The sequence below is a fragment of the Clupea harengus genome, chromosome 16 (assembly GCF_900700415.2).
Source record: "Clupea harengus chromosome 16, Ch_v2.0.2, whole genome shotgun sequence".
In the NCBI taxonomy this organism is placed as follows: Eukaryota; Metazoa; Chordata; class Actinopteri; order Clupeiformes; family Clupeidae; genus Clupea; species Clupea harengus.
Window position 1 is genome coordinate 12,633,282 of NC_045167.1, and position 25,786 is coordinate 12,659,067.

A 25,786-nucleotide genomic window follows, 5' to 3' on the forward strand; every position below is an offset into this window, starting at 1 on the left:
CTGAAGACCCACTCCCATATCTATGATATTCACATCAGTGATGGAAATGGACAAGGACAAGGGCTTGGTCATGGTCAAGGTCATGGTCAGTCACTCCAGTGAACACAGGGCTTTGCCATGGTTGGGTCTGATCGCACATGAGATTTGTGTATTTGTGTGTTTGTTTGTGTGTGTGTGTGTGTGTGTGTGTGCGCGTGCGCAATTGTCCCTTGTGTTTATTCATTACCTTGATTGTCTATTTGCATCCTGTATGCATTTTCTCTGTGTTGGGTATTTGTTCTCGTAAGATGGTGTCTGTGTAGATAAATGTTATGCATCTGAAAGCACTTTGAGCTGCATTGTTTTGTATTAAAGGTGCTATGCAAATACAAAATGTGTATTATTATTATTATTATTATTATTATTATTATTATTATTATTATCTGCTTGTTGCAGTGGTCCACTGGTCCAGGTTGCGATCGCTGGTGGTGCTGATCATAGCCACCATACTGATGGCTGCCTGTGCTGACCTGACCACAGAGAACATTAGGCCCATCATCTCCAACTCCAGCGTCTCACAGGTGAACCGCACTGCACTGCACAGCACAGCACAGGACGCCTCCAACCTATTTTTTTAACGAACACGCACTGTGGATAACTGACAACTGATAAGGGAACAACTGCGGATTTTCTCTTTGTACCTCTTTGTGAGAAGAGAGACCAAAATGGTGGCCGGGAGCAACAACTTTACACTGAGCGTTCATCTAGTGTTCAACAGATTGAAGGATCTTCTTTGGTACACAATGACTCTCTGAGAGTGTGTCTAATTGGGCAAGGTGTGAGAAATTCAGTAGGTCACTCTCTTTTTTTTGTCCCCCATAGTATTTCATTGGAGTTACTGTGCTGGCAATGGTTCCAGAACTCCCAGAGATTGTCAATGGAATCCAATTTGCCCTTCAAAATAACATCAGCCTCAGGTAAAGCAAGCATGCCATTTTGGGCTGTAATGATTGAGGCATTTTTTTATTTCAATGTTACTGTTGTTAGTCATCTAAATAATATGCTTCCTTTGTCTTGTAATCTAGTTTGGAGGTAGGAAGCTGTATTGCGGTGCAAGTCTGTATGATCCAGATACCTTTGCTAATCCTATTCAACGCTTTTTATGTAAGTGCTTTATTTGACACCCACTAGCTTTTCTAAATCTTTTTTTCTTTTTGTGAGTGTTTGTTGAATGTTCCTGTAATGAATAGAAGATGTTTGGTAGAGGTTTATCTCCTAAAACATTTTTGTCTCGACATGTCCCCAGGACGTTGGCTTTGTTCTTATATTCAGCGACTTGCACCTGTGGGCCAGCATATTTAGTGTTATATTGGTGAACTACATCTTCATGGACGGAAAGTCTGACTACTTCCAGGGTGAGTGCTGTGTGTCGTGGGGGGTGGGGAGAGGTGGGAAACTGAAGAATTCTGGGGGCCCAGCCCTGGACTGAGGCCCAAGAACACAGGCTGTTTAAAATTTAGACCAGAAGGCTTCAGATTTTATGTGCGTGCGTGCGTGCGTGCGTGCGTGCGTGCGTGCGTGTGTGTGTGTGTGCGCACGCTTTAAGATCCATGACTGAATTCAGGCATCTACTACTTTGTGTTTGTGTGTGTGCACAGGCTCAGCCCTGGTGATGGTCTATCTCATCTTACTGGCTTCATACTTCTTCGCCCCCTCTCCGGTTGGCTGCTGAATGCAATCATACTCGTTGATGGGATCGGTCCTGTCACCCTGACAAACCTAGGTAAGTTAACTCTGAGTAAATGGTAGACCTCCTAATAGAAGAGCCCTATGGCTCTTTTTTTATTTTAGGGGAATGAAACCATAGGGCTCCTCTGTTAGAAGGTTTACCACTTACTGAGTTAACTTACCCAGGTTAGTTAGTAAACAATGTACTTGGAATACCCCCCCCCCCTGTTCATCCAGGCTCTCTTTGTTTGTTTGTTTTGTTTGTATTTTTAAACTGTGTTGTGTAACAAAGTAGTGACTGTGTTGGGGAAGAAATAATGCAAAAAAAAAATGTATTTTCTGATTTTGTTTGGTTAAGCACTAAATCATGCCACCCAAGGTGTGTCTTATTTTATGTTAGCTTATAAACATGGCCAACAGACTAAAATGCTGTGGCGAGGAAGACATTCTGATGCACAGCCAATATAAACTGGCATAGTGCACTAGATGCTTGGAGGTCTCTGGAACTTATAGAAATATATTTATTGTATTTTGGAAAAAAAGTGGAGAATAGTGCTTGCAGCACACCTTTTCTGTCATAGTTTTATTGAAAACCCTTTCAGATGTCTTAGATTGTTTGTATTGTGATTTCTGTGTATGTTTTCTGAAAATGATTAAAATGCCTGTTTTGGCAAACCCTACATAAAATGTCAGTCTGGCATTAATGTCATTCTCCATTTCTCCATTACTGTGTCCACAGTAAATTTGTTCTCATGATGTATATACATATTTATGTATTACTTTTAACAACACTGATATTTTGCCCTGCCCCCTCCCCTAATGTTTCATCACTCATTTCGTGACATAATTCTAAACCATCCCTCGGACAGCATCACCCTTAGGTTCTTAAGCCTCACTGGTCAGAGACCTGTGGTGTTACTGCAAAGCTGAGTGTTGGGTGCATCTGCAAGTCTATATCAGTGATCACAAAAGACATTATACCTGAAGCACAAGGCTTAAAGTTAAGTACAAATCTTATTTTTTAAAGTTTTAAAATATTATTAGAAAGTTGAGAACTCAACAGCATTATTTATGTTATTAGAACATCCCTGAAGTAATATGAAAAGACACTGGATTGATGCATTTAGGAAGGCCATCTGTCACCTGGATGTATTGAAGGACTTTATTGATTCTTCCGACACTGAAAACAAAACAGGTACACATTTACAGAGAATCAGTGACTGCCTTCAAACCATTTTCGCTGCACAACGGGGATCCAAGTCCAAAGAGAGGGGTGTCCTATTTCCCACTCTACCAGAGAGAAAGCAAAGTCCCAACGTCATGCACACAATGCTCTCATCATACAGCCAGGAAAACAAAAGAAAAAAGAAATGACTACAGATCTGGGTGGGTGGGCAGAAAGGAATGAGAAGGTTGGGTGGGCAGATTTAGTCATGTATGCACCCTACTGCAGTTTAAAGGAGACCTCTTCCTGAGGGGCAAATGCCATATCACTGACAACCAGGGCTGGTTTCAATAGAGCACGTTCCTGTTGCCGTGATCCCTCCACAATCAACAACAGCCTTCTAGAAGTTTCGAGATGTCTTCCAGGGACAAGGGCCAGTCCCACCTCTTGTCCAGGGCTGATAGGATTCAAACACATCACATTAGAGTGGATGGCGAGAGCAGCAGTAAAGGATGTTTCCTGGGTGTAACACGCCATGCCCCCCAGCCTTTCCACTTCCACATTTCACACACTGGTGCTGGTGGTCCAAATGACAGTTGTCAGTTCCACAGTGTCGGAAAATAAAACTTTAAAACAACCCCTATGCTACAAGGCCAATCAAATAAGCACTGAACTCAAGGTGCTGTGATATTTGGCATTGTGTCTACAGTACAACTGCTTCACTATAGCCTTTAGGTCTTTCTCCATAGTGTTTTCAACATTTTTTCACAGAGGGTGAAGGCGAACTATCTCACTGCAACAGCAGCACAATGACATTTGACTTCCAGCTACATTATTGCTGCTTTTTAATGGTCACCAATGGCAAAACACAGCATTCAACCTGCCAAACCTGATAGGTTAAAAAAAAAGTGCAAATGTTCCATACAGGCAGAAATTTACAGAAATGAACACACTGAAGAGAACAATAATTGAACAGAAAGCCATGGCAGCATGCTCTGCTAGAGTGGCATGTAAGACACACCTCTCTCGGTCTTGTTGTTAGTCACCTATTTTCCTATTTACACAGTGTGTACCCACGAGGTGTGAATCTGAATGACGATCACAAGCAATAAAGTGCTACTAACCAGGCTCAGTGTCAACACTTTCCAAATATATAAATTAAACCTCTTTATTTATTAGCAAAAAAATTAAAACTCTTACTTGGGGGAAGGTGGGGGTGCGGGGAGGAGGAAGGCACAGCGTAAGTTTAATGTAAGTCGGTCATATATTTTTTGTGGGTCTAAATGGAGGTTAAAAATGGCACTTGGGGGGGGGGGGGGTGGTTGTCAGTTTGCCACACGAACACGAATTATTTGAATAAAATAATTTAAGACGAAACAGGGAGAAGCACCATATTCACAGTGATGTAACATTTGGTTTACATGACAACTGTACAGGGCTATCTGCAAGGGGAAAAAAAACATATGGGATAATAAACAGTGTCTGGTGTTAAAAGCAACACAGTCATTCAAGGACTGTGTAGGGCTAAATTCGGGGGGGGGGGGGGGGGGGGGGGGAATCGGAGATTCGGATGCAAACTTTAGTCAGGTTGGTGTCTGTAACAGCAGATTTTAAACATGAGGGACAGGTATGCTAGTCCTTCCATCTCTGAGCTTCATAAACTTCAACAGGCATCAGAATTAAGGCCTTCCATTTTGGCTAGTCCATGGTTATTTTTATCAGCAGGCTGAACAGAAATCATGAAACCCTTTCAAACATTCTTTCAAACAGCATTAGTGTTAAAAGAAACAACAATCTCACTCTAGCCAAGCCTGGCCAGATGAGCAGTGATGCCCAAATGAAAAACGAAAGAGGTCTGATGGTGCAGGCTGCCTCAGCTGGCAAGAGCATCGCTATATATCTACAAAAAAACAAGCCAAAAAATGAGATAGAAAGAAAAACTGAAGTTTAAAACAAGTTAATAGGGTGAACTAAAGTATTTCCGTCCAGGCCTGTATCGGGAGTAGAGCACACTGGTCAGAAGTGAAAGAGTAAAAAAATACATGGAAAGGAGAATTCTAGAGCACCTGAAACATTCCTATTCAGCTTGTTTGATTTCCGTAACAAAAAAAACGGGTGCAAACGGCCGAAAAAAAGAATGAGCGACGAAAAAAAAAAAAAAGGCATCCCATAGTTCATTTGGTTTTAAGGCGGGCTAGGTCTTCAGAGCGCCTCCTCACCAGAGGTTCCGGGCTGGGGGAGGATCGGGGAGAGAGTGATGTCTTATAAAAAACAAACAAACAAACAAACCCCTGTGCTCATTGTTCAGTTCGTCGTCCTCCTTCTGTACCAGTTCTCTTTTCTCAGTTCTGTCCCCTTTGCACTCCAACGGTCCTCGAGTCCGTTGTGTAGCGGATCATTTAAGCCGCTCGATAAGTTCTTGCGTGAGGCCCAGGTTGAGCAGCTGCATGGTGGACAGGTGGGGCAGGTGGGGGAAGGCCTTGAGCAGCCGCTCCCAGCACAGCTCCAGCAAGCTGGGCACCACCAGCCAGATCTTGAAGAGCGAGCCGGTTCGCCTGTTCTCGTAGATGTTCACCACGCCGCCATGAATGTACATACAACCCGCCTGAGGAATGGAGAGATGAGAAGTGAGACAACTGGAGAACAACGTTCATTACAACCAATCAACCAACCAACCAACCAATCAACCAACCAACCAACCAACCAAACTGAATCCTCATCCAATCTCAATTAATCCATTCTTAATCCTGCTAATGGAGCCACACTGTTCAGTGTCATTTCTACCTCTCCATACTCTCTCGGTTCAGCTTATCAAGTGTTCGGCCATTCAGACTTGGAAAGAAGGAACACATGCATTAAGGGATGGCAAGGAACATGACGGAGAACCACTACTACATTTCTGACAGGCTCTGGACTGAGACATCTACCCATTCATACACTGATGGCAGAGGCTACTATCTAGCCTGCGCAATGGGAGTGGTTAGGGGTTTGGTGTCTTGCGCAAGGACACTTCGACACTTGGTTAAGAGAAGTTGGGGTCGAACTAGCAACCTTCCGATTACTAAATGACTCTTCTACCTCCTGAACCTGTCACCCTGGATAACTGTGGGGGATCCAGTAAGCTCACAGCTGGGTGATTTCGTCCATGAGCTGGACACCCTGCTGTCATCTATCCCTGAGCATGAGTGTCCAATACTCATCCTTGGCGACATGAACATCCACCTAGACAATCTCAACTCAGCTGACTTTCGGACCCTGGTTCACTCGTTCGACCTACAACAGGTCCCCACTCCTCCAACTCACAAAGCAGGGAAAGAGCTTGACCTCATCCTTGCTCGGAACTGCACCATGGACAACCTAACGGTAACCCCTCTGCATCTCTCAGACCACTTCTTCATTCGCTTCGATGTTCGGCTCATTGAGCAACCCTCTGTCCCCCTTACGATGGTCTCGTTCCGGCGCAACCTCCGCAACCTCTCTCCCACCCACTTTTCCTCTCTGGTTTCTTCTGCTCTTCCACCTTTATCCACTCTCTCCTCACTAGGTGTCAATGATGCTACAGAATCTCTCTGCTCCACTCTGAGCTCATGCCTGGACAGTTTGTGTCCACTTTCCACCAGACCTGCTCGATCTACCCAGTCTCAGTCATGGCTGAGTGATACCCTCCGAACGCAGCGCTCCAATCTCAGAGCAGCTGAGAGAAAGTGGCACAAATCTGCAGCACCGGACGATCTTGCAAACTACTAGACACTGCTGGCCTATTTCTCATCCAGCATCACTGCTGCTAAGAAGACATTTTTCAATGACAAGATGAACGGTGCAACTGACGCTCGGAAACTATTCTCCACCTTCAAAACTCTGCTCTACCCTCCTCCTCCTCCCCCAGCTACTAACCTCACTGCTGATAACTTTGCTTCCTTTTTCACAGAGAAAGTGGCAGCCATGGGGAAAAAAATCAACCAACTCTCTCCCCCCCTACGGGCGCAACCGTCAATAGCTCATCGTTTCCTTCTTTCATCCCTCTCACTGAGAGTGAGGTCTCCAAAATCTTAACAGGTAGCCGTCCAACTACATGCCCGCTGGACCCCATCCCATCCAACATCCTTCAAGCCATATCGCCTGCCGTCTTACAGGCAATAACACAGGTGATTAAATGCTTGATTTAATGCTTCATTCAAAGTGGCTCGGGTAACACCGCTGCTCAAGAAGCCGTCTCTCGATCCCACCCAGGTAGAAAACTATCAACCGGTCTCACTTCTCACGCTCCTATCTAAAACCATTGAGAGGGCAGCTTCCAAACAAGTCACAGAGTTCCTTTCAAGGAACAATCTCCTCGATCCAAACGCGGTCACTCCACCGAAACAGCCCTGTTGTCTGTGACAGAGGCCGTAAAAACAGCTAGAGCAGCAGCTCAATCCTCAGCTCTCGTCCTGCTTGACTTATCAGCTGCTTTTGATACAGTCAACCACCGCATCCTTCTGTCCATACTGTCAAGTATGGGCATTTCTGGCAAGGCACACTCCTGGTTTGAATCATACCTCACTGGGCGCTCGTTCAATGTGTCATGGCAAGGTCAGCTGTCTGTACCTCACCGCCTCACTACAGAGGTTTCCCAAGGCTCGGTGATGGGACCACTTCTCTTCGCCATTTACACCACCTCGCAGGGCCCTATCATCCGCTCGCATGGTTTTTCCTATCACTGTTATGCCGATGATACTCAGCTGTTTCTGTCTCCCTCCTGAGGACACCTCTGTCTCGGCGCGGATCTCGGACTGTCTTGCTGACATATCCACATGGATGAAAAATCACCACCTTCAGCTGAACCTGGCCAAAACGGAACTGATGGTCTTTCCAGCCAAACAGCTCTTCCACCACAACATCAGTATCAATATTGACTCCTTATCTCTGGTTCCATCCAAAACAGCAAGAAACCTCGGGGTCTTTATTGATGAACAACTGACTTTCACAGACCACATCGCCTCTGTCTCCAGGTCCTGCCGCTTTGCGCTATTCAACATCCGCAAAATCAGGCCGTACCTAACACAGTATGCCACCCAGCTGCTGGTGCAAACCTTGGTGAGTTCCCGCCTTGATTACTGCAACGCCCTCCTAACGGGCCTGCCGGCTTGATGCAGAATGCGGCAGCGCGTCTGGTGTTCAACCAACAGAAAAGGGCACACGTCACCCCGCTACTCACTGAGCTCCACTGGCTGCCTGTAGCTGCTCGCATTACGTTCAAGTCACTTATGCTTGCCTACAGAGTGATTACTGGCTCTGCTCCCACCTACCTAAATGCTCTTGTAAGGGCAAATGTTACACCCAGGATGCTGCGCTCTTCTAGTGAGCGTCGTTTGGCACTGCCGTCTGTGCAAGTACAGCAGTCCAGACTATTCTCATTTGTAGTTCCACGTTGGTGGAATGAACTGCCTAGCACTACCAGAGCAGGGGCGTCCCTCTCTATCTTTAAGAAGCTTTTGAAGACCCAACTCTTCAGAGAGCACCTCCCGTCCTAACTGGCACTTCGACTAGTGCTTAACTTGCAATTACAGCAATTACATTCCTGCACTTCTTTTTTCTTTTCTATTTCGTTTTTTATATTTCTTATGTAAAGTAGTATTTATTGTTACAACAGGTTCTATTGCTCGTAGCTTGACTGTTCTCTCCCTTGTACGTCGCTTTGGACAAAAGCGTCTGCTAAATGACTAAATGTAAATGTAAAAATTACTGAGATGCAAAATCCTAAATAGAACGGTGTCTCCTTTCAAATGCGTCTCCCAGTTGCTTGTATAAACCTCTGGACATCTAAAGCCTGATGTTCCTATGCATGAAATGAAACACGGAGCTCACCGGCGTGACTGCAGCACAGTGGAAGTAGGCCGGCTCTGGCATCATGGCAGGGAGCCTGGTCCACTGGAATGTCTGCAAGCTCATCTTCCACAGGTCATCCTGGATTGTCTCGCCATTGTAACCTCCACATATGAACACGTCTGTGTGAGTGAGTGAGTGAGTGAGTGAGTGAGTGAGTGAGTGAGTGAGTGAGTGAGTGAGTGAGTGAGTGAGAGAGAGAGAGAGAGAGAGAGAAAAACCAGAGAGAGATGGGGGGGGATTAACACCTCAATTCATTAATACCATTCAATTTAAATGTCAGTTATGGGATTTCCTGAATTCATGATCTAGTATTTAAAGGCTTTAACAAGCCCTCTAAGCACTCAAGACTCACCACTCTTTATCTGCACACAGCTGTGGCACCTCCTTGGAGCAGGGTACCCTGTCAGAAAAGACACAATGAGCAAGTGCATGTTGCAGTAGGCGGTTACTAGGAAAGGGCCATGTTCCATGGTGTTCAAGTCCAGTAACACGCAGTGACGTACCTATTCTTTCGTGAGGTTTCGTAACTATTTCTTCCCAGGAGTTAGTCTCCAGGTTGTACGCATGTATCTAGGAGAGATCGAGGTGACATTAAAGACAAAAGACAACAAGCACACAAGAAAACAAATACACTGCATGGATACCAAGTACACACATTACAAAAATTATCAAATGATAACACGCCCTACATATTTCTAACACGCCCTACAAATACAGTTTGTGTTTCCATGGATGCGAGTCATTTGTATATCGACAGGCTTACTCGAATGCAAATACACAGGTGCTAAGACAAACAAGGGCACAATCACTCCAGCTATGTTTAACTTCCAGAAAAGCGAGGAGGTGATGTTCAGTGTCTTGTCAGTGTAACATAATTTCAATAAGAATGGCGTAATTGTGGGGAACCCCTCCACACACACATATTTGGGCACACTTATGTCAGTGATAGATGTAAAGAAAATAATTTGAACCACCAGCGGAGTTGCATCATATCAATGTTATATCAATTTATAGCACTACTTTACATTGTGCTAAAAAGCTGAAAATCGTCAGTTTGAGTGCGGAACACCACTGGGTTAGCCATACTTTCTCTAAAGAATAGGATATCCAGGAGGTTCCTCCTCCCAGTATGTATATCCTCTGTCCGTCATGTGCTATTTCATGCCTGTATCTGAGAGAGAAAGCAAAAGTGCTTGAAAGAAAATGAACCATATTTATCCCGTTATCATTATCGTTATAGTGAGGAGGAGGAAGAGGAGCACTCCTCACTCATCTTACCTCTCCTCAGGGAGATTGTCAGGGGGGTTGTTGGGCTTGAGGTGTATCCACTCTCGGGTCGTCAGGTCCAGCCGGTGGAGGTCTGTGCTGTAGATGTAGCCCGTCGTTCCCCCAAACACATACAGGAAACCGTTTATGATGACCATCGCCTACAAATGTAACAAACGCAGATGATAGATAAATAACATAAGACCCCGGGGTTCTCAATCCTTCTTCTGGGGTCAATGACTTACACAATGTCAAATGTGGAAATAAAGTACTTTTCTGTGAGCGCTACTGACGACTGTGTTTTTACCTGTCCATAGATTCGGTTAGGTTTCTTTCCTCTACAGTTTAGCAGCGACCACCGCTTGTACTTGACATTGCAGACGTGAACGTCGTTCCCATTGTTTTCACCGAACGGGATCCCGGTGCCGCCGAACACCAGCAGGTTGTTTCCGTGCAGGACAGCTAGAGAGACAAGAGCGGATGGGTATTCTTACTGTGAAAGCCTGCAACAAATCATTTGTCTCACACCGCCAAAAAAAAACAACCACCAAGGATGCAGATTGTGTGGGATTTGTAGAAAGCCAGGACTAAATCAGTCAGTTGACTATGTCACAAGTGTCAAGGACAAGGTCGAATATTAAATTTGAAAGTTGTGTAACATGTCAATTTCAAACGCACATCAAACAAGTTTAGTTTGGTCACACTGATACTGTACACTGCAAATTAAAATAAATCCAGAGAGGAAAACGTTTCTCTCTCATCTGCACCTGGCTTGTACCAACATCACTCATCCTCCTACACAGCTCTTCCTCTCGCTCTTCTTCCTCCTATCCTCTCTTCTCCTCTCCTCGTCACACTCGCTCACCTGACATGGAGGCCAGTTCAGTGGGCATGTACCCCTCGGTGGGGATCTGCTGCCAGGTGCCCGTGGCAAAGTGGTATCTCCAAAGCTCACGGAAGAGCGGGTAGTCGTCATTCTCCGAGCCGCCCGACTCATCGTAATCCGGGTTATATCCGCCAAAGACGTACAAGTTGCTCTGGTCTGCCACGCAGCGGTGGCCGCTTCGGGCGGGAGGTGCGCGATGGCCTGTGGAGATAGCGGCATCTGACCGTGTTAACGCCACAACGCATCTGACGGATGTACACACACACACACACACACACACACTCCCAAGACAACAGTGGTCCACCTGCAAGCCATTCTGTGCTGCAAAGTGGACCTAGTTCTCACTCCAGCTCTAGAAAGAAGAATTGTTTTTCCCTGATCACAAATGTTCATTTGTATTTGGAAACCCCGGTAGCCAGAGGATCTGGAAAACAAGTGGTTGAGTGGTTTTGTAATAGTCACAATCTGAACAGAAATATTCAAACAGAGTGGACCAAGTTTCACCCATAGCTGTGCATAATGTCTCAGAAACAATCAGTTGATTATTAGACATTAAAATAAATTGATTGTGCCTTTATTGTAAAAATAAACAAATAAATAAATAAAACAGATGGTTTGTAGGAGGTGTAGAGTAACAGAACTGTTATCAAAACCAACACAACACAAACTTAAAGACAATTCCATCTTCATTTGTAAAACAAAACCCAGGCATTTGCTCATTTGATTGTGCAACACTCCCTTGGTGATCAGCTCGTTATCAATGACGAGATGGAATGTGCCCTCAAACTCAGACTAAATTATGCAAGCTCCACCAAGTCCATCAGGCACATTCTATCGATACTGGAGTCATATTTAATGTGTGGTCAGTCCCCGTGCAAACATGTCTAGAGACCACAAATAAAAAAACCTTGCTGTCCCTGGGCATTTTAATAAATGTGCAATTTTTTTGACAAATGGAATTATTCAAATAAGAACACTGTTTATTGGCCTTGTTTCATTTGGAGTGATATTCTGTCATCACAATAAGGAGCCTTGTCCAAGAATCCCAGTGTGCTACAAGGTTCTGTTCCATCACTGTGGTGGACTGACAAGCAAGGGAAACAAATGGAAGGGTGAGAGAATTGACATAAAACACCATACACGCACACATACACACCCGCACATAGTGCATGAAGAGGATGCACTCACTCGACATATACGCTCACACAGAGTGGCTGCTGGTAGCAATTAACACGCGTTCGCGTTCATAGCGAACCTGCAAGCCCCAGAAACTGACTGAAAGGGGAAGGAGAGAAAGAGAAAAGGGGGACTAGGTCTTGTACTAGGGTGAACCAGCGTGAGAAGGAAACATCAGAGAAGGGGGTTAAGAATGTTGGGGGGGGGGGGGGGGGGGGGGGTTGTGCATCTAAACCCGGCTCCTACAGATTAAAAGTTGGGGTAGGGGTGGGGTGTAGAGAAGGTGTAGAGGTTCCGCCTTTGAATGGACAGATTGGCTGGCTGGAAGCTGTTTTTTTTTAGGTTGTTGGCCCGAAGCTGGCATGTTACCCACCTTCTCTCAAAAACCTGTTAGGGATCCGCAGGCTGGGGCAAGGTTGGGTGAGGATGCGTCGAGCCTGAAGCCAGCGTACTCTCTTCTTAGAGCCTGTTACCACAGTCACCGCAGTGGGGTCAGTCAGACGGACAAACGCAGGACAATGGGGAACACAGTAAACACAGGAGCAGACCACAATACACACTCAGTCACTCAATCACTCGCTCGGGCATCTCACAATTCCATCACACCATTTCAGAGGGCTCTTTGTCATTACTGCCTCAAGGCATGGTTATAGTCTGTGCATCCCTGTGTCTAACCAACTGAAGTTTACTGGCATTTTGAACCTATTTTGTACACGTGATGCATGATTAAGAATAAAGAACAGGCATAAATACTCAGGAGGAATCATAGGACCCAAGTCTCAGTCATCCAGACAAAAAAAAAAGGACAGTCAGTTTCTGAGGTCATCACAACTACAGCAAATCCCATGAAGACAAAATGAATTTGTGTAGAGTTAGATGCAAATGAAGCAAAACAAAACCACAGTATTTGTCAGTGTCTGGAACCAGCGGCATCGGTTGGGATTCTTCAGGCATATGTTTACATATGGATACACAGCATAAAACTCAAGTCATTATCCAGTTCACTGGCTTTTGGAAATAAACTCTTCTTGTGTTAAGCAAACATTGCGCATTTGCCCAGGGAAGCCCATGTGCAAACTGCTGATAGCAATGGGCAAGAGCAGGTAGAAAACGGAGATAGGGCTCAAATGTACAGCCTACCATGTTCAGTGAGTTTCTGCAGATAAGGCTGAGGGTTCAAACTCCTGCAAGATTTCCCCCCACGGCACAACCTAACTCATAACACAAGCTGAGGCCACTAACTTCCCTCAATACACACAGCAAAAATACAATGGAAGCTTTCGGATATGGTAAGCCTCTTAGGTAATGAAGAAGAGACTTTGCACCTCCATCTGACTGTCAAACAGCCTATGCATTTAGGTAATTACATTGTATATACAGTCCACATGAGCATATGAAATGGGAAAGTGACATCATTTCTGTTGGTTGAGCTTTTTTTTTTTTTCAATTTTAATAGCTGTGCAGTCTGGTTATTCTATTGGCATATAGATATAGAGTCTACATTTGCCTTATGGGGCACCACTTACAGCACCATAAAAAAGTTCACAGGAATTTGCTACAATGAGGTGGAGTGGAGTTAGAGCAAGGGGGCTGCCAGTTGAATAAAACAGAGAGCGAGAGAGAGACATCTACATTACTGACAAGTCAAATTTGTATATGGCATTGCTCTTACAGCATAGTAGCCAATAGGCCTAATTTATAGCATACTTTGCACTTTCATAATATGGTCAGGGCCTGCTATTTAACCAGCAATTATTTTTTTTTTTTTTGTAATTGTGAAAGGGGGGCTTGCCATGAAAACTTTGGGAACCACTGCTCTAAATAGTAAGTGGTACAGCGTAACTGGATAAAGAACTGAACCGACACCAGTATACAGTGGGTGAGATGGGTAGGCCTAGACTAGTGAACAAACAAGGCCATGTCTGCTTGTCTTTAGCCCAGTTCGGTTAGCTAGTGACTGCAGCTAATTTTGGGGTGATATCAACACATCCTTAAATCAAATAGAGGAAACAGTTGCGCCAAATTAGACCCAGACACAAACATCCCCACACAGAAATAATATATGCAAACATTGGAGCATGACATTATCTACAGTGCTATAAAACATAGCAACATGTAAAACAGCTGGCTATGTTTGCTAGAAGTGATGTAGACTAGCTAGCTGGAGATCCTCAATTACTTTAAACGCCTGGAGGCATTGAACAGCTTTCACAAAAACGAAGCAACGTTAGTTACTAATTAATCTGTTCATGAATATCTAGGAGGAAGACGTAACGTTATAATTGTCAGCTAATGTCAGCTAAGACAATGTCAGCTAACATTATAGCCAGGGCCATTTTCGTCTGCTAATTTCTAGCTAGATAGCTAGCTTACCTACCTATGATACCTGACTGTAGCTCAGCTACATAGCCAGTAAGCTAGCAGCTACTTGACGAGCTAGCTAGCTGGTGTAAACATAGAGACTGATCTAAAGAAACAATGCTTATGTTACTAGCATTGGTTGCCAAGAAAAAGCATAGCAATCATGAATCGATGACACATAGGGGTGATGACAAACTCCGAGGTCGGTCACTATGTACTATGTACTATCTATGAGGAATAACAAACAGCTAAACAAACTAAAAGAAAGCTAGCCAGCTAGTTACCCTGCTAGGAAGCCTGATTGTGGTGTTTTTGACTGACCTGCCACTCTGAGAGAAGGCCTCCCTGACAGTTTCACGAATTTATTCAGCTGGTCCGGACTGTGGGCACCTTCCTCGGCCGACATTTTTTGACAGAGTCAATACAACCATTAAACGACACGGGTGTTTAAAAAAAAATCCGATTCGGATTGCAAGGTCCAGGCAGCCACACTTCCCATTCTTCCAAGAGGAAAACCATTCACAAATGTGCTCAAAGGTTGACCAATCAGAAAGTCTGATGCGTTCTGCAGCCTTGTATGCACCTGCGCAAATTGAGGGAACCTAACTTGCTGCTGTTATGCAGAAAATACATTAGCCTATACGCAGATCATTTTATCAAGATTAGTATCAGTTTTTCTGTTCGGCAGTATTTGAATGACGGTATTTAAACAATTAACACTTAAAGTTAAATGACAAACTTTGCACAAGGCACGAGTCTTTAATTATTTATGGCCAGCAAATTAACTTGTATTAAACATAGTATCAGGTAACATTATGAGGAATTATTCATGTATTTAATAGTGACATAATTGAAAAAATATTAGTTATTGTCTACTCGACCATGGTCATCTGTTCGTGACACGAGTAGATGGGTGGTTAACACTTGGATTCACTTTATTTATCTCCGTAGTACATTCAACTTCAAGCGAAAGTATATATCCTCCTCGGAGAACAAAATGTGACCAAATGTCTCTGATTACTTGGAAGGCGGAACCCAACGAGAAATAGCTGATAGTGGACGATTTTGCAGGGAAGGGTTTATGTTTCGGACCGAACATGGCTACGTTCGGCGGCCGTGCTGTTCGCGCTGATACTTCTGATAGACAAACGAAGTCTAATTTCACATCTCCTCAGAAAATTAGAGAGCTTCTTAACGAGGGCGTGGCTTCTGACCAGAGCGGGTCAAACAGGTGAGTTGATAATAATTTGTCCGACGTTCTTACATAATCAGTTGCAAGACGGCCTCAAGCTAGTTTAATTAGCTGGGTTAGCTAGCTAGCTATGGCTAACCAACTTAGCAGTGGAGGAAACTTGCAGAGCTTTGCAGAACAATCTGTGCTTTTACATATTTTCTACATGTTGCCAATAAATCGAACTTCTTTTGGTATTAAGATCCATTGCTTACAACTATGTAATGAAAATGCATAGGTGCATTTTTAAGTTTTCTGTCTGCCTAAAGAGATACAAGACTTAATGGTTGATTAACAACTCCGCTTAACATTACCTAGCTGTTACGGGGTTAGTTGCATTGTTATTAACAAATCAAACGTGTTTACATGGATGTGCATGTGTGTGCATCCATTAATATTATGCACCTTTGCTGAACATCTGTAAAGCTGTACTTTTGAACTTGCATTAATTGGTATGACAGTGCTGGATAAATATTTTATATTTGTTACCTGGTCAGTCATTAAACGTTTCACTGATATTACTGGTGTTCATTTAAATTATTTTTGTTTTTTAGTGTACAGGGGGATTCAAATGTAATCCCATCAAATGGCGTTGTTAAATCACCATGCGAAGCAAACAACAAAGATGCATTTTTCTCAAGAGTAGGATCATACTCAATATCCTTTTTGTGAGCGTTTGTTCAAAGTCTACTCTTGATGGTTTGACTCTTACTGTTTTGAATTGCATTGCATAATATCAACCTGGCTTTGTAGTATGGAGCATAGGCAGCACTATCAATGCATAGCCTGTATATTTTTGTCTGAGCCATATGTAACAACTGCCATTCAGCCATGTTTCTTTCCCCTCCCCATGTGCTCACAGTCACTCTCTCACCCCTCCCCCTAAAACCTCAGTAACTTTCAACAGAGTGCACAGAGAAGAATTTGGTAAGGACATGAATTAAAGTGTTGGGTTAAAAAAATAAATTCCTTAACAAGAGCACTGTCTGAAATGGGCTGGCAAACCCCGTGCCCTCTCCCCTTTACGATGCGCCAAGTATGGCTGGATTAATGTGGACTGTGACATGCTGAAGTGCTCTACCTGCCAGGCGTTCCTCTGTGCCTCCATCCAGCCAGCTTTGGACTACCAAAAATGTATGCACGCATCTACAAAGTATAGATATTGTTTACAGGTGCATAATACTGCTTAGCTTTGCTCATTCATTAATTATTTATGTATTTTTGGCAGATGGAGAGCGCATATCTGAGATTACTAGACAGCTGCAGACTCAGCATGAGAAGTTTTGTTCGTGGCCTGACTTTCCATGCCCAAGTAAGGACTGTCTTTATGTTATCTGCTAGGCTTTATTCTCTTGCTATATTAAGTCCCTGTGGAATAAGAATGATTCTCATCCATCATGGTGTTGTGTTTGCAGACAGGTTCTGGATGATTCCGGTGAGTGAGTCAGCGGTGCTGCTCAGTGCCTTCTTGGAGCGCTTTGAGAGTGCTCTCGTCTTGGAGCAGCAGCTCCCTGCTATGAAGCCACAGCAGCTCCAAGTCATGGTGAGGGCCTGTTTGACTTGCACATCCACAGAACTCACTGTTCCACAAATATTTTGTCAGTGTGATTTAATATTTGTCACCACTCTTTGCTTTCAGGGCTGAGATTGGTGCACATGTGTGTGCGCGTCACCAACAGTGACAGGCAAAATATTTTTTACATGGAAAGGCCTACAGTTGAATAAAGAAATCACCAAAATTCTTATTTTTAAATTATTATTAGAACAATTTTATAGAGTTTAAAAAGTAGGTCTTTGATTGATATAATTTGACAGACTACATAAAACACAAAAACAAGGTCTGATCTGTGCTGACGACCCTCTGCTCTGAATGTGGCAGTGCGCAAAACTACAGCTGATGACGATAAATACTTTCTGTCTCCTGTGTATCAGTGTAAAATAATAATGGAGGCTACCACTAATCGGGAGAATATAGTCATAAGAATTAATTAATATGAATGAACCAGTCTAATAAATACATTAAAAGGGTGTTAATTTACATTACACAATATTAAAATACACAGACAATAATTAATGATGTTGTAGCTAGGAAATGATCAAAGTAGCTTGCATTGCCTACCCTTTATATAATTTGCGTTGCTCCTATATTCTGCTCAAATCACACTAGCGATGATGAACTTGCGCTTGCCCGCTAGCTTAATAGCGTAACGGTTAACTAGCTTGCAAAGATTTGAGGCAACCTGTTGCTTACCATCTTGTGTTAGCGTTGAACTGCATTTAGTAAAATCGTCATGTAGCCTATGTTGTTTAAGCAGAATAATTAGCATCCAGCTATGAAACCAAATGAGCTCTCCGTGTCATTTTTGTACCTATTTCTCTCCTTACCTTCCATCTATCTCTGGCATTTTCCATCTGACTGACCAAAGAGAGGGGTGATCTGTAAGGTGGCTTTTTGGGAAATCCATTGGCAGTACGAAGGGAAACCCTGTGAAGCTTGCTGCAAATAATCTAGGGTTATTAGACCTAGTGGAAGGAATGAAAATGTGTTTTAGTCATTGTTTGAATTAACATGGGAAGTGTAAAAAATCTATACATTGTTGAAGATGGATGTGGTTAGGTTGAGCATCTCCTGATGAAATTAAAGAGTGGATTTTGCGGGAGCTGAGCCCGAGACAGCCCCAGTCCAGTTTAACCCCTGCGTGTCACAGTGTTATGATGTGTCAATGACGGAGTAAACAGGGAGTAAATGCTTTGTCTTGCTTGCAGTTTTAGTAGATTTTAAAGTGTATGCGACATTTTATCTGGTGTGAAATCTTCACTGTGGGAAGTAGCGGGCCATTTCAGGGCGGTCTACACCTTTTGTGGGGGTTTTTTGGACCGCAGGAACTGCCCGTATATGATGCCTTTTAGGGCTGTGTTCTTTGATGAAATAAGTACCTACTCCAGGCTAGGGAAGAAAAATGGAGTGTCTACTGTTTTTGACACACTCACCAAATGAGAAAAAACGTACCTCAACGCCTGTTGCATGCTGTTACACACCGTTCAGAGGAAACATTCATACATTCAACCTGAAAACCATAGCAAAACAATGAACACATTTTCAGATTGAACATGCCCCAGCTCTGAGTCTAACCACGCCTTTTCCTTGCCTTGTAGCTTAACATGACATTACATGGCTGTTAATAAGTAGTCAATCACTTAATGATGCTTGTTCAGCTATTGGTTACTACTAAGTAGGCTGGTACTTGTGGTACTTGCTTAGTATTCATGAGGTGCCCACGTGAGGTATGGGTTGGAGAGCTCATGGGTGATTTTCAGATCCTGTGTCTTGGGCCAGGTGTTTGCTGTGAATGTTATCGCTTCAAGGACTTTGTTAACAAAGTGTTGTTATGCTTGCAGTTAAATTAATTAATATGTCTGGAGTTCTAGGGCATGGTTTGCAAAATTAGAGAGAAAAAAAGATACGTTTGCGTTGCAAACCAAATCCAAACCCTTCCTTCCTTCTCCAATTTGCAGGAATAAGTGTCTGGAAACAGTCTATCTAGGAGTACGCTTTCCAAAGATTTTTTATGGACAGGTTATCCAACGCCCCTGGATCAGCTAGAGGGCAGCAATGAAAGTAAAAAAAGACAACATGAGGAGTGACATTAACAGCCAAATCAACCTGACCTTGAAGTCATACAAAACAACAAAGTAACATTAGTTTGATTATGTGTGTTGACCAGCATTGATTATGTAGGCCTGTGTTTATTGTTGTTCATCCATGGCTTCATAAAACGTCAGTATCCCATCATGACTTTTAGAGTGTTAAACCATTTGCCAAAATTGTGCAAAATGCCTCATCAAGCATAGTTGTGTAAGCTTAAAAGTTGAGACCTTTAGCTCACAGTTTGGTCCACCCACAATTCAAAAATCTCTCCTGCGCCCCTGCTGTGATCAATACTGTTTTGTGCACATAAGTATGATTATCTCATAACATAGCCTAGCATTTACACCACAACATTAAATTAAAGTTTAATCACACCTTTATCCATTTGTTTTTGTGCAAACATGGCATAACATAACATATGGACATTATGAACCTGTGTATCTTTTTCAAGTTCAAAAATGTGGTGATTTGTATTTTTGTATTTATTTCTTTTATAAAATGTTATATCAAGTTGATGTGCAATATCCACACCTTAACAAATCAGTGAAAGTACATTTTAAGTTTTTTAACAGTGATATAATTACAGAGAATAATTAGAAAATTATGAATAATTAATTATTAATAATGATATAATTAATAATCATTTTATTTTAAATACAGAGAATAATTACAGAGAACCAGGGTTCCAGGGATTTAGAAATTTTGCGATCCCTGTCAGGAGTTTTCCACCTTTACTTTCTCCTTGTTATTCCTCATATTTTTTTTTTGGGGGGGGGGGGGTGTCATATTTAACTTCCTGCAGATGTGTTCCTTTCATGGGGTGATTGTTCATTGCCATCGGTCTCCTGGTGGGACACAACAAGAGGGCTTTATTTTAGTTGTTATCTTGACTTGACTCTTAGAGGACTTGGTAACACACGAGAACAGTGTCTTCTGTCTCTGCACTCACTTCATAGCTGTAAATGATTTGGTGGATAAAACCACTCCCAATTCGTATAGTTCCATCCTATTCTAATTTCTCAGAATATGCACTTCTCTGCTGCTCCTTCATTCATCTTGTTTCTTCACAGCCAGTAGAAATCATAGAAGCTCTTTAGTTATTTCTGTAATTAAAACCTTGTAATAAGTCTGGGTCTTTGCCCTCGGTTTGACCCCCCCCCCCCCAAAATGTAGCTACATCCAGCCCCTCTGGTCAAGTTCTTTAGTGCCTCTGTTCAGCTCATATCTCTATCCAGTCCTCCCTAACTAGGAACATCCGGGCTCCCTTATCCTGTCCTTGGTGCTTCTCAGCCCGCACTCCCCTTAGGTGACGGCGTCTCTTTGTGCTCTCTGTGTCTCTTATGATATGACTAAATGCTCAATAGTGTTAGCGTTGGTGCTGGTGTTTATCTTAATGAGTGGTTTAATATCGTGCTCATTCCTGATTGGATTCCCACTGTACTGGATTCTCTTCTCTCTACAGTGGGTGCTTCTGTGTGACTCTGAAACTGCTGGGTGGGGCTTACAATGATTGTTGGTGCTTATTGGTAAACGTATTAAAATGATTACGCTACGTCAACTTGTAGGTTCTGGTAGCGGAAAAGCAATAGACAAAAAAGGCAGAGCAGCGGGCCATTCCTGTAAACGTTCAACCCACTTTAAAGTCCTTAAAGTCCCATGAGTTCCTGTAGCGGGAAGGCTCTTTGTAAAAAGCTATCGTTGCTGACTTTTGCCCCCTTGTTCCTGGATCTCTAGTCTCTGACAGAAGATGCCATCAGTGCGCTGCTGCAGCTGATAGAGGATGAGCAGAAGAAGCTGGGCGGGTCCCTGGCCATCAGCTCACCTCTGCGGGTGACCCCAGAGGCGCTGGCAGCACAGGTGGCAGCCTGCATTGTAGCCCTCTGTGGATGGGCAGCCAGGTATGTGGGCTCAGGGTTTTCCCAAGGTTCATGAAGTGCTTTGGCTTTTTGTAAATTTTGAAGTGATTTTGTGCATGCTCTTCACTACATGAACCCACCCTGCTTCAAACTTTTAGGTTTTTTTGGTTTTGAAAATGCTGAGTACATGTTTTTCTTTAACATGTCTTTCTCTCCTACCTCTGACCCCATTTCTAGTCCAGCACAGCTGGCCATGAACCTCCCCATCCTAACCTGCACCTACTGCATGCGCAAGGTGGGGATGTGGAACTTCCACCAGATGGAGAATGCGGGTGGGAGCGAGGGGGACGCTCCCAGCATAGCCAGCTCTCCGCCCACCACCCCCAGGCCTGGCCAGGAGGGGGCAGGCGAAGGCCTCACTCACACCTCCACCTCCACGCCTACACCCAACCTTTCCTCTCCATCCCCTTCCCCCACTCTCTCCCGAATGAAACTCCGCAGCCAGGATTCCTTGCGCTCTGAATCGGTGAGTCTGACTTCTTTACTAAAACACTTGAGTCCAGGTGTAATTGCTGGCATGCTGTAGAGCCTGTTGAGGGGTTGGTTTCACGGGAAGAGATCAAAACATGGTGTTGGTGTGAGCCACCAAATTCACCCAAAGACCAGGCTTGGTCCATGTCCTGAGGAGCCAACCCTGAAGACAGGAAGTAAAAATAAAAGACATGAATTGGTTGGTGCCTTAAAGACATGAACAGGTTATTATGAATTGAACTCTGAGGATGTCCCCATAGGTGGAGGGCAACCCGTCTCCTCTGGCTGCGCGCACCCGCAGCAGGGACTCCCCGAGTCCCAGTGAGGAGCTGCCCAGCACCTTGGGCCGGGGGAAGAGGGCCGCGCCCCGCACCCGCGGCCAGTGTGAGGTGCCCTCCAGCCCCCTGCAGAAGAACAAGCGCCCACGCCTCTCCTCTGCCAGCAGCCCGGTAAACTCTCTTCATATACAAATTAGATCAAATTAGACATTTCCATGCATCATTGCTGCAATATTTTATTTAGTTACTGCAATTCAATAAGCAATCAGAGTCAGAAGAAGTATGCTTCCATCCAACCTTAAGTTCACTGCTTTTGACGGTTTTTACATCTAATTTACTTTTTATATTTCTGGAGCCATAAATGTAACTTTGCTGACCACAGTGTAGGACCACAGCAGTTGCACGCAGGTAGAAACAAGACGAATGCGTGTGAGACGGTGCCTCCATGTGAACTCTCTAGTGATTCCTTTTGTAGTGAGAATGCAGTTCATCAAATGAAATAAATCACAATATACTCATGTAGGGCACATAAGAATTACAACTGCTTTATGGCATCTCTAAAGTTACAGTAGTGATGAAGTGGTGAACATCCTGTAACCAAGGTTACGTAATGCACCTTCTCAGTAATGAGCATGTCATCTTGCAGACCATAGACAGCAGCACTTCTTTTGATAAAGCAAATGCATTTATTGAATTTCAGATTGACATTATTGTGTCTACATTATACAAAAAATGATTGCTAGCACAGCACAGGCAAGAATCGATCTGTACTGAGGATCCATTTTATACCTGCAACATACTTTATAAATTATTTATGTATGATGCTTTGATTCCTGCAAGATGGTCAAATGGTTATTTTTGTCCTCCAGGAGGGCCCCATGAACAGGAATGCGTTTGATCCCGTGGGTCAGCACAGGGACTGGTGCCCATGGGTGAGTACCAACGAGGAGGATGTGCTGCCTCCCAAGAACGGCTCCCTGCCAGAGGGGTGCGAGGCGGAGCGACCCCAGCCCGGCTGGAGGGCAGCACTCACCCTGTTCCTGTCCATGAAGCACAGCCTGACCCCGGTGGGAGCCAGCCCCTCACAGGTTAGCCAGTCACAAAAACACACCATTTAATTAAAGGGGGATGCCAGATGTTCTCCATTCTAAAGTAGTGTCACATTTACATTACATTTGGTCATTTAGCAGACGCTTTTTATCAAAAGCAACATACAAAGGAGGGAACAATCAAGCTACGAGCACTAGAGACCTAGTGTAACAATAAATACAACTTTACATAAGAAATAAAAAGTGCAGTAATGTAACTACTGTAAGTGCGAGTTAAGTACTAGTTAGAGGACGTTAGTTTCAACGTCTTCTTTCACCTTGTGTTCTAAAACACGCTGACCTTACAGTGTGATGGAGATCGATGGCTGTTGTGCCCCAAAGATTGCTTGTAATGGACTCGTAACGTTATTACACTATGTTCTGCTGGTATTAAACAGGACGGCAACACCTTGTATATGCATCATGGCTCTTAACAGCTCAGTAGCACGGGCACGTCAATCCCCAAATACCCAAAATGTCCCCGAAATGATTCGCTCGGTCACTTAGTGACTACTACTTATTGACTTGGTTGCTCTTCCTCTTATTCCTTAGGGTGCTCAAGACAAGTCGAAACGGGTCTTTACGATACTCCGGCAATGGCAGTCCTATTCCACATAGAGCCCTGGCTGCATGTGGATGGATCACAGATTTGGATTGGTTTAATGTGGTGTGCTGTTCCCTGAAGACTGACATTGTTTTTACGTCCATGTGGCCACCCAGTGTACTAAGTCTTGTTTACAGTGATTCAAGGTGGGGAGATGCAATGTTTTAGCGGAGGGTTGGAAATTGGGTGGGGTATTTTTCCACGATCGAATATTCATGGATGTCTTCTTGAAGTTCCTCTGATTGTTGTTGTCGTCGTCGGAGGGCTGAGAAATCTGACCTGAGCAAGGCAACCACACCATGGAAGATGTCTGCAGCCATCCAGCCTGTGTGGGGGTGTTTGTGTACGCAGGTGTGATGACGATACACTCCGATCCACAGCATATCTAACACATGGACAGTACATACATACATACATACATACATACATACATTTGAGCCAGAGCCCTCTGACTTCACCTTTGTGTTCCCTCTCTTGTACTGTGTCTACACATAAACAAACACACAAACAAATGAGGGATTGTGACTTCATTAACTTTAACTACAATAATAAGATGGTGAAAAGTCAATAGGCTACACTGGAAATAATACTGAACAAAAAAGGTCCCGTTTCCTGGAAGTGCTGAAAGTATTTCAAGTCCAAGAGGGGATGTTAACAATGAATTGTGTTCAACCTAAGCTGTGAGGAAACTTTTTTCATTTTGTTAATGTGTGTCCTCATTTTATTTTTTTTTGTTGATGTGTGAAAAGTAACTGGAGGAGGCATGGATTTGGCTCTTGACTCATGGATTTGACTGTTGGGTTAGGCTAAACTGTCTTCTTGGAAACATTGGGAAAATGTCTGCCTTTTCTGTTTCTAGAACGCTAATGGTCAGGGGTGTGTTTTAAGTAGATATGTTGGGGGAAGACAATGATGTGCCATAGCAACTCAGAATGTTGTATGAGGGAGAATACTCGCCTATTTTGTTATCTTTCTGTGACTGCTCTTTTTCTAGCTGATTCTGATCCTCTTTCTTGCATGCACTTTTAGTCTTAATGATCTTTCAAGGGGCATTTAATAAATGCGACAGTCTGCCTTTTTTCTAAATCTGCATTTTGCTGGTGTGTGTGTGTGTCCATGTGTCTATTTGGCATGTTGTCTTGTGAAATACGCTAATGATTTTATGCATCAGTAGCTTGTTTGTGGATGTTTCCAAAATGGCTATTTTTTCAGTCAATGTGCTCTTTCAACCGGGCCCTGCTTGAGTGAAAAAGGGTTCCATTGTCTCAGTAACCTGAAGAAACCATGAAGCCTCTTAACTTTCATGAAAGGATTTTGTGTTTTGAAATGCCAACGATACTTCATGGCTCTCCATTAACCGTTCACTCGAACCTTGTCTAGTCATCATTGTCTTGTCAAGACGCAGTTTCAACTGGTTTACAACATATGCAATTTGGCCATTATTTATAGTGCATATAAATGACAGTCTATGATGTCTTGATGGCTAGTGCGGGGGTACTGTTTTTACGATTGGACTGGATTTGTGTTGCCCTCCTATTCTACTTGTTCTGATGAGCGAAGCACATGGGGCAGACTTGCAATCTGACCAGGACCAAAGTGAATGGATTTTGTGTGTGTGTGTGTGCAGTGCAGTGCTTCACACTCTTACAAGAGCACACAGACACCTCCTCCTGCCAGCCTCACAAATCTGGAGGGTGTCAGTGATGAACAAGCGTCTGGTGCTCTCATGCATGTCCTCCTCCTCTCTGCAGTTCTTCCATCAGCTACAACTTTGACCTTGTGATTGAAAGGTTTGTTGCGGTGGTGTGTGCGTGTGCTGAGTGTGCATGTGTGACGACCAAAGAGGACAATGAGAAGTTGTATTGGCCTGCTGCCCGATGGTTCATAACAACCTTGTACCGTGCTCCATTGAGAGCAAAGGAGAGACCTTGTAAGGAGGTCTGTCTCTCACTTTCTATTTCACAGTCGTATTACTGCCATTGCAAATGCTCAAAGTATTGCCAAAGCATTTCAAATTCAGCAGAGAATTTCCATATTTCATATATATATATATATATATACACATACATCAACAACACGAGAAGGGTGTGAGCATGTGACAGAACAGGTTACTTCCTTTT

General features: G+C 43.7%; 3 protein-coding genes across 4 annotated transcripts; 2 read left to right on the forward strand and 1 right to left on the reverse strand.

Moving 5' to 3' along the window:
* Nucleotides 1-6: 6 nt before the first annotated feature.
* Nucleotides 7-2,907, forward strand: LOC105897498 (low affinity vacuolar monovalent cation/H(+) antiporter-like). The gene is made up of 6 exons (XM_031582956.2): nucleotides 7-85; nucleotides 436-560; nucleotides 862-956; nucleotides 1,065-1,143; nucleotides 1,286-1,394; nucleotides 1,638-2,907. The coding sequence occupies exons 2-6, from the start codon at nucleotides 492-494 to the stop codon at nucleotides 1,709-1,711; spliced, it is 426 nt and encodes a 141-aa protein (XP_031438816.1). The 5' UTR covers nucleotides 7-85; nucleotides 436-491; the 3' UTR covers nucleotides 1,712-2,907.
* Nucleotides 2,908-4,412: 1,505 nt separating this feature from the next.
* klhdc10 (kelch domain containing 10) lies at nucleotides 4,413-14,965 on the reverse strand. 2 transcript variants are annotated; one of them, XM_012824496.3, is made up of 10 exons: nucleotides 14,751-14,965; nucleotides 12,442-12,534; nucleotides 10,872-11,093; nucleotides 10,314-10,468; nucleotides 10,019-10,167; nucleotides 9,827-9,911; nucleotides 9,244-9,310; nucleotides 9,093-9,140; nucleotides 8,720-8,859; nucleotides 4,413-5,477 (listed from the first exon to the last, which is right to left on the reverse strand). In XM_012824496.3, exons 1-10 carry the CDS (start codon nucleotides 14,833-14,835, stop codon nucleotides 5,268-5,270), a joined length of 1,254 nt encoding a protein of 417 aa, XP_012679950.1. In that variant the 5' UTR covers nucleotides 14,836-14,965; the 3' UTR covers nucleotides 4,413-5,267. The 2 variants fall into 2 exon arrangements, with proteins under 2 accessions (XP_012679950.1, XP_012679951.1); XM_012824497.3 differs by lacking the exon at nucleotides 12,442-12,534.
* Nucleotides 14,966-15,343: 378 nt separating this feature from the next.
* On the forward strand, nucleotides 15,344-24,097 carry zc3hc1 (zinc finger, C3HC-type containing 1). Its single transcript, XM_012824495.3, has 10 exons — nucleotides 15,344-15,660; nucleotides 16,215-16,317; nucleotides 16,644-16,794; nucleotides 16,889-16,972; nucleotides 17,076-17,203; nucleotides 21,044-21,207; nucleotides 21,403-21,691; nucleotides 21,957-22,145; nucleotides 22,844-23,062; nucleotides 23,615-24,097. Exons 1-10 carry the CDS (start codon nucleotides 15,527-15,529, stop codon nucleotides 23,678-23,680), a joined length of 1,527 nt encoding a protein of 508 aa, XP_012679949.2. The 5' UTR covers nucleotides 15,344-15,526; the 3' UTR covers nucleotides 23,681-24,097.
* Nucleotides 24,098-25,786: the final 1,689 nt, after the last annotated feature.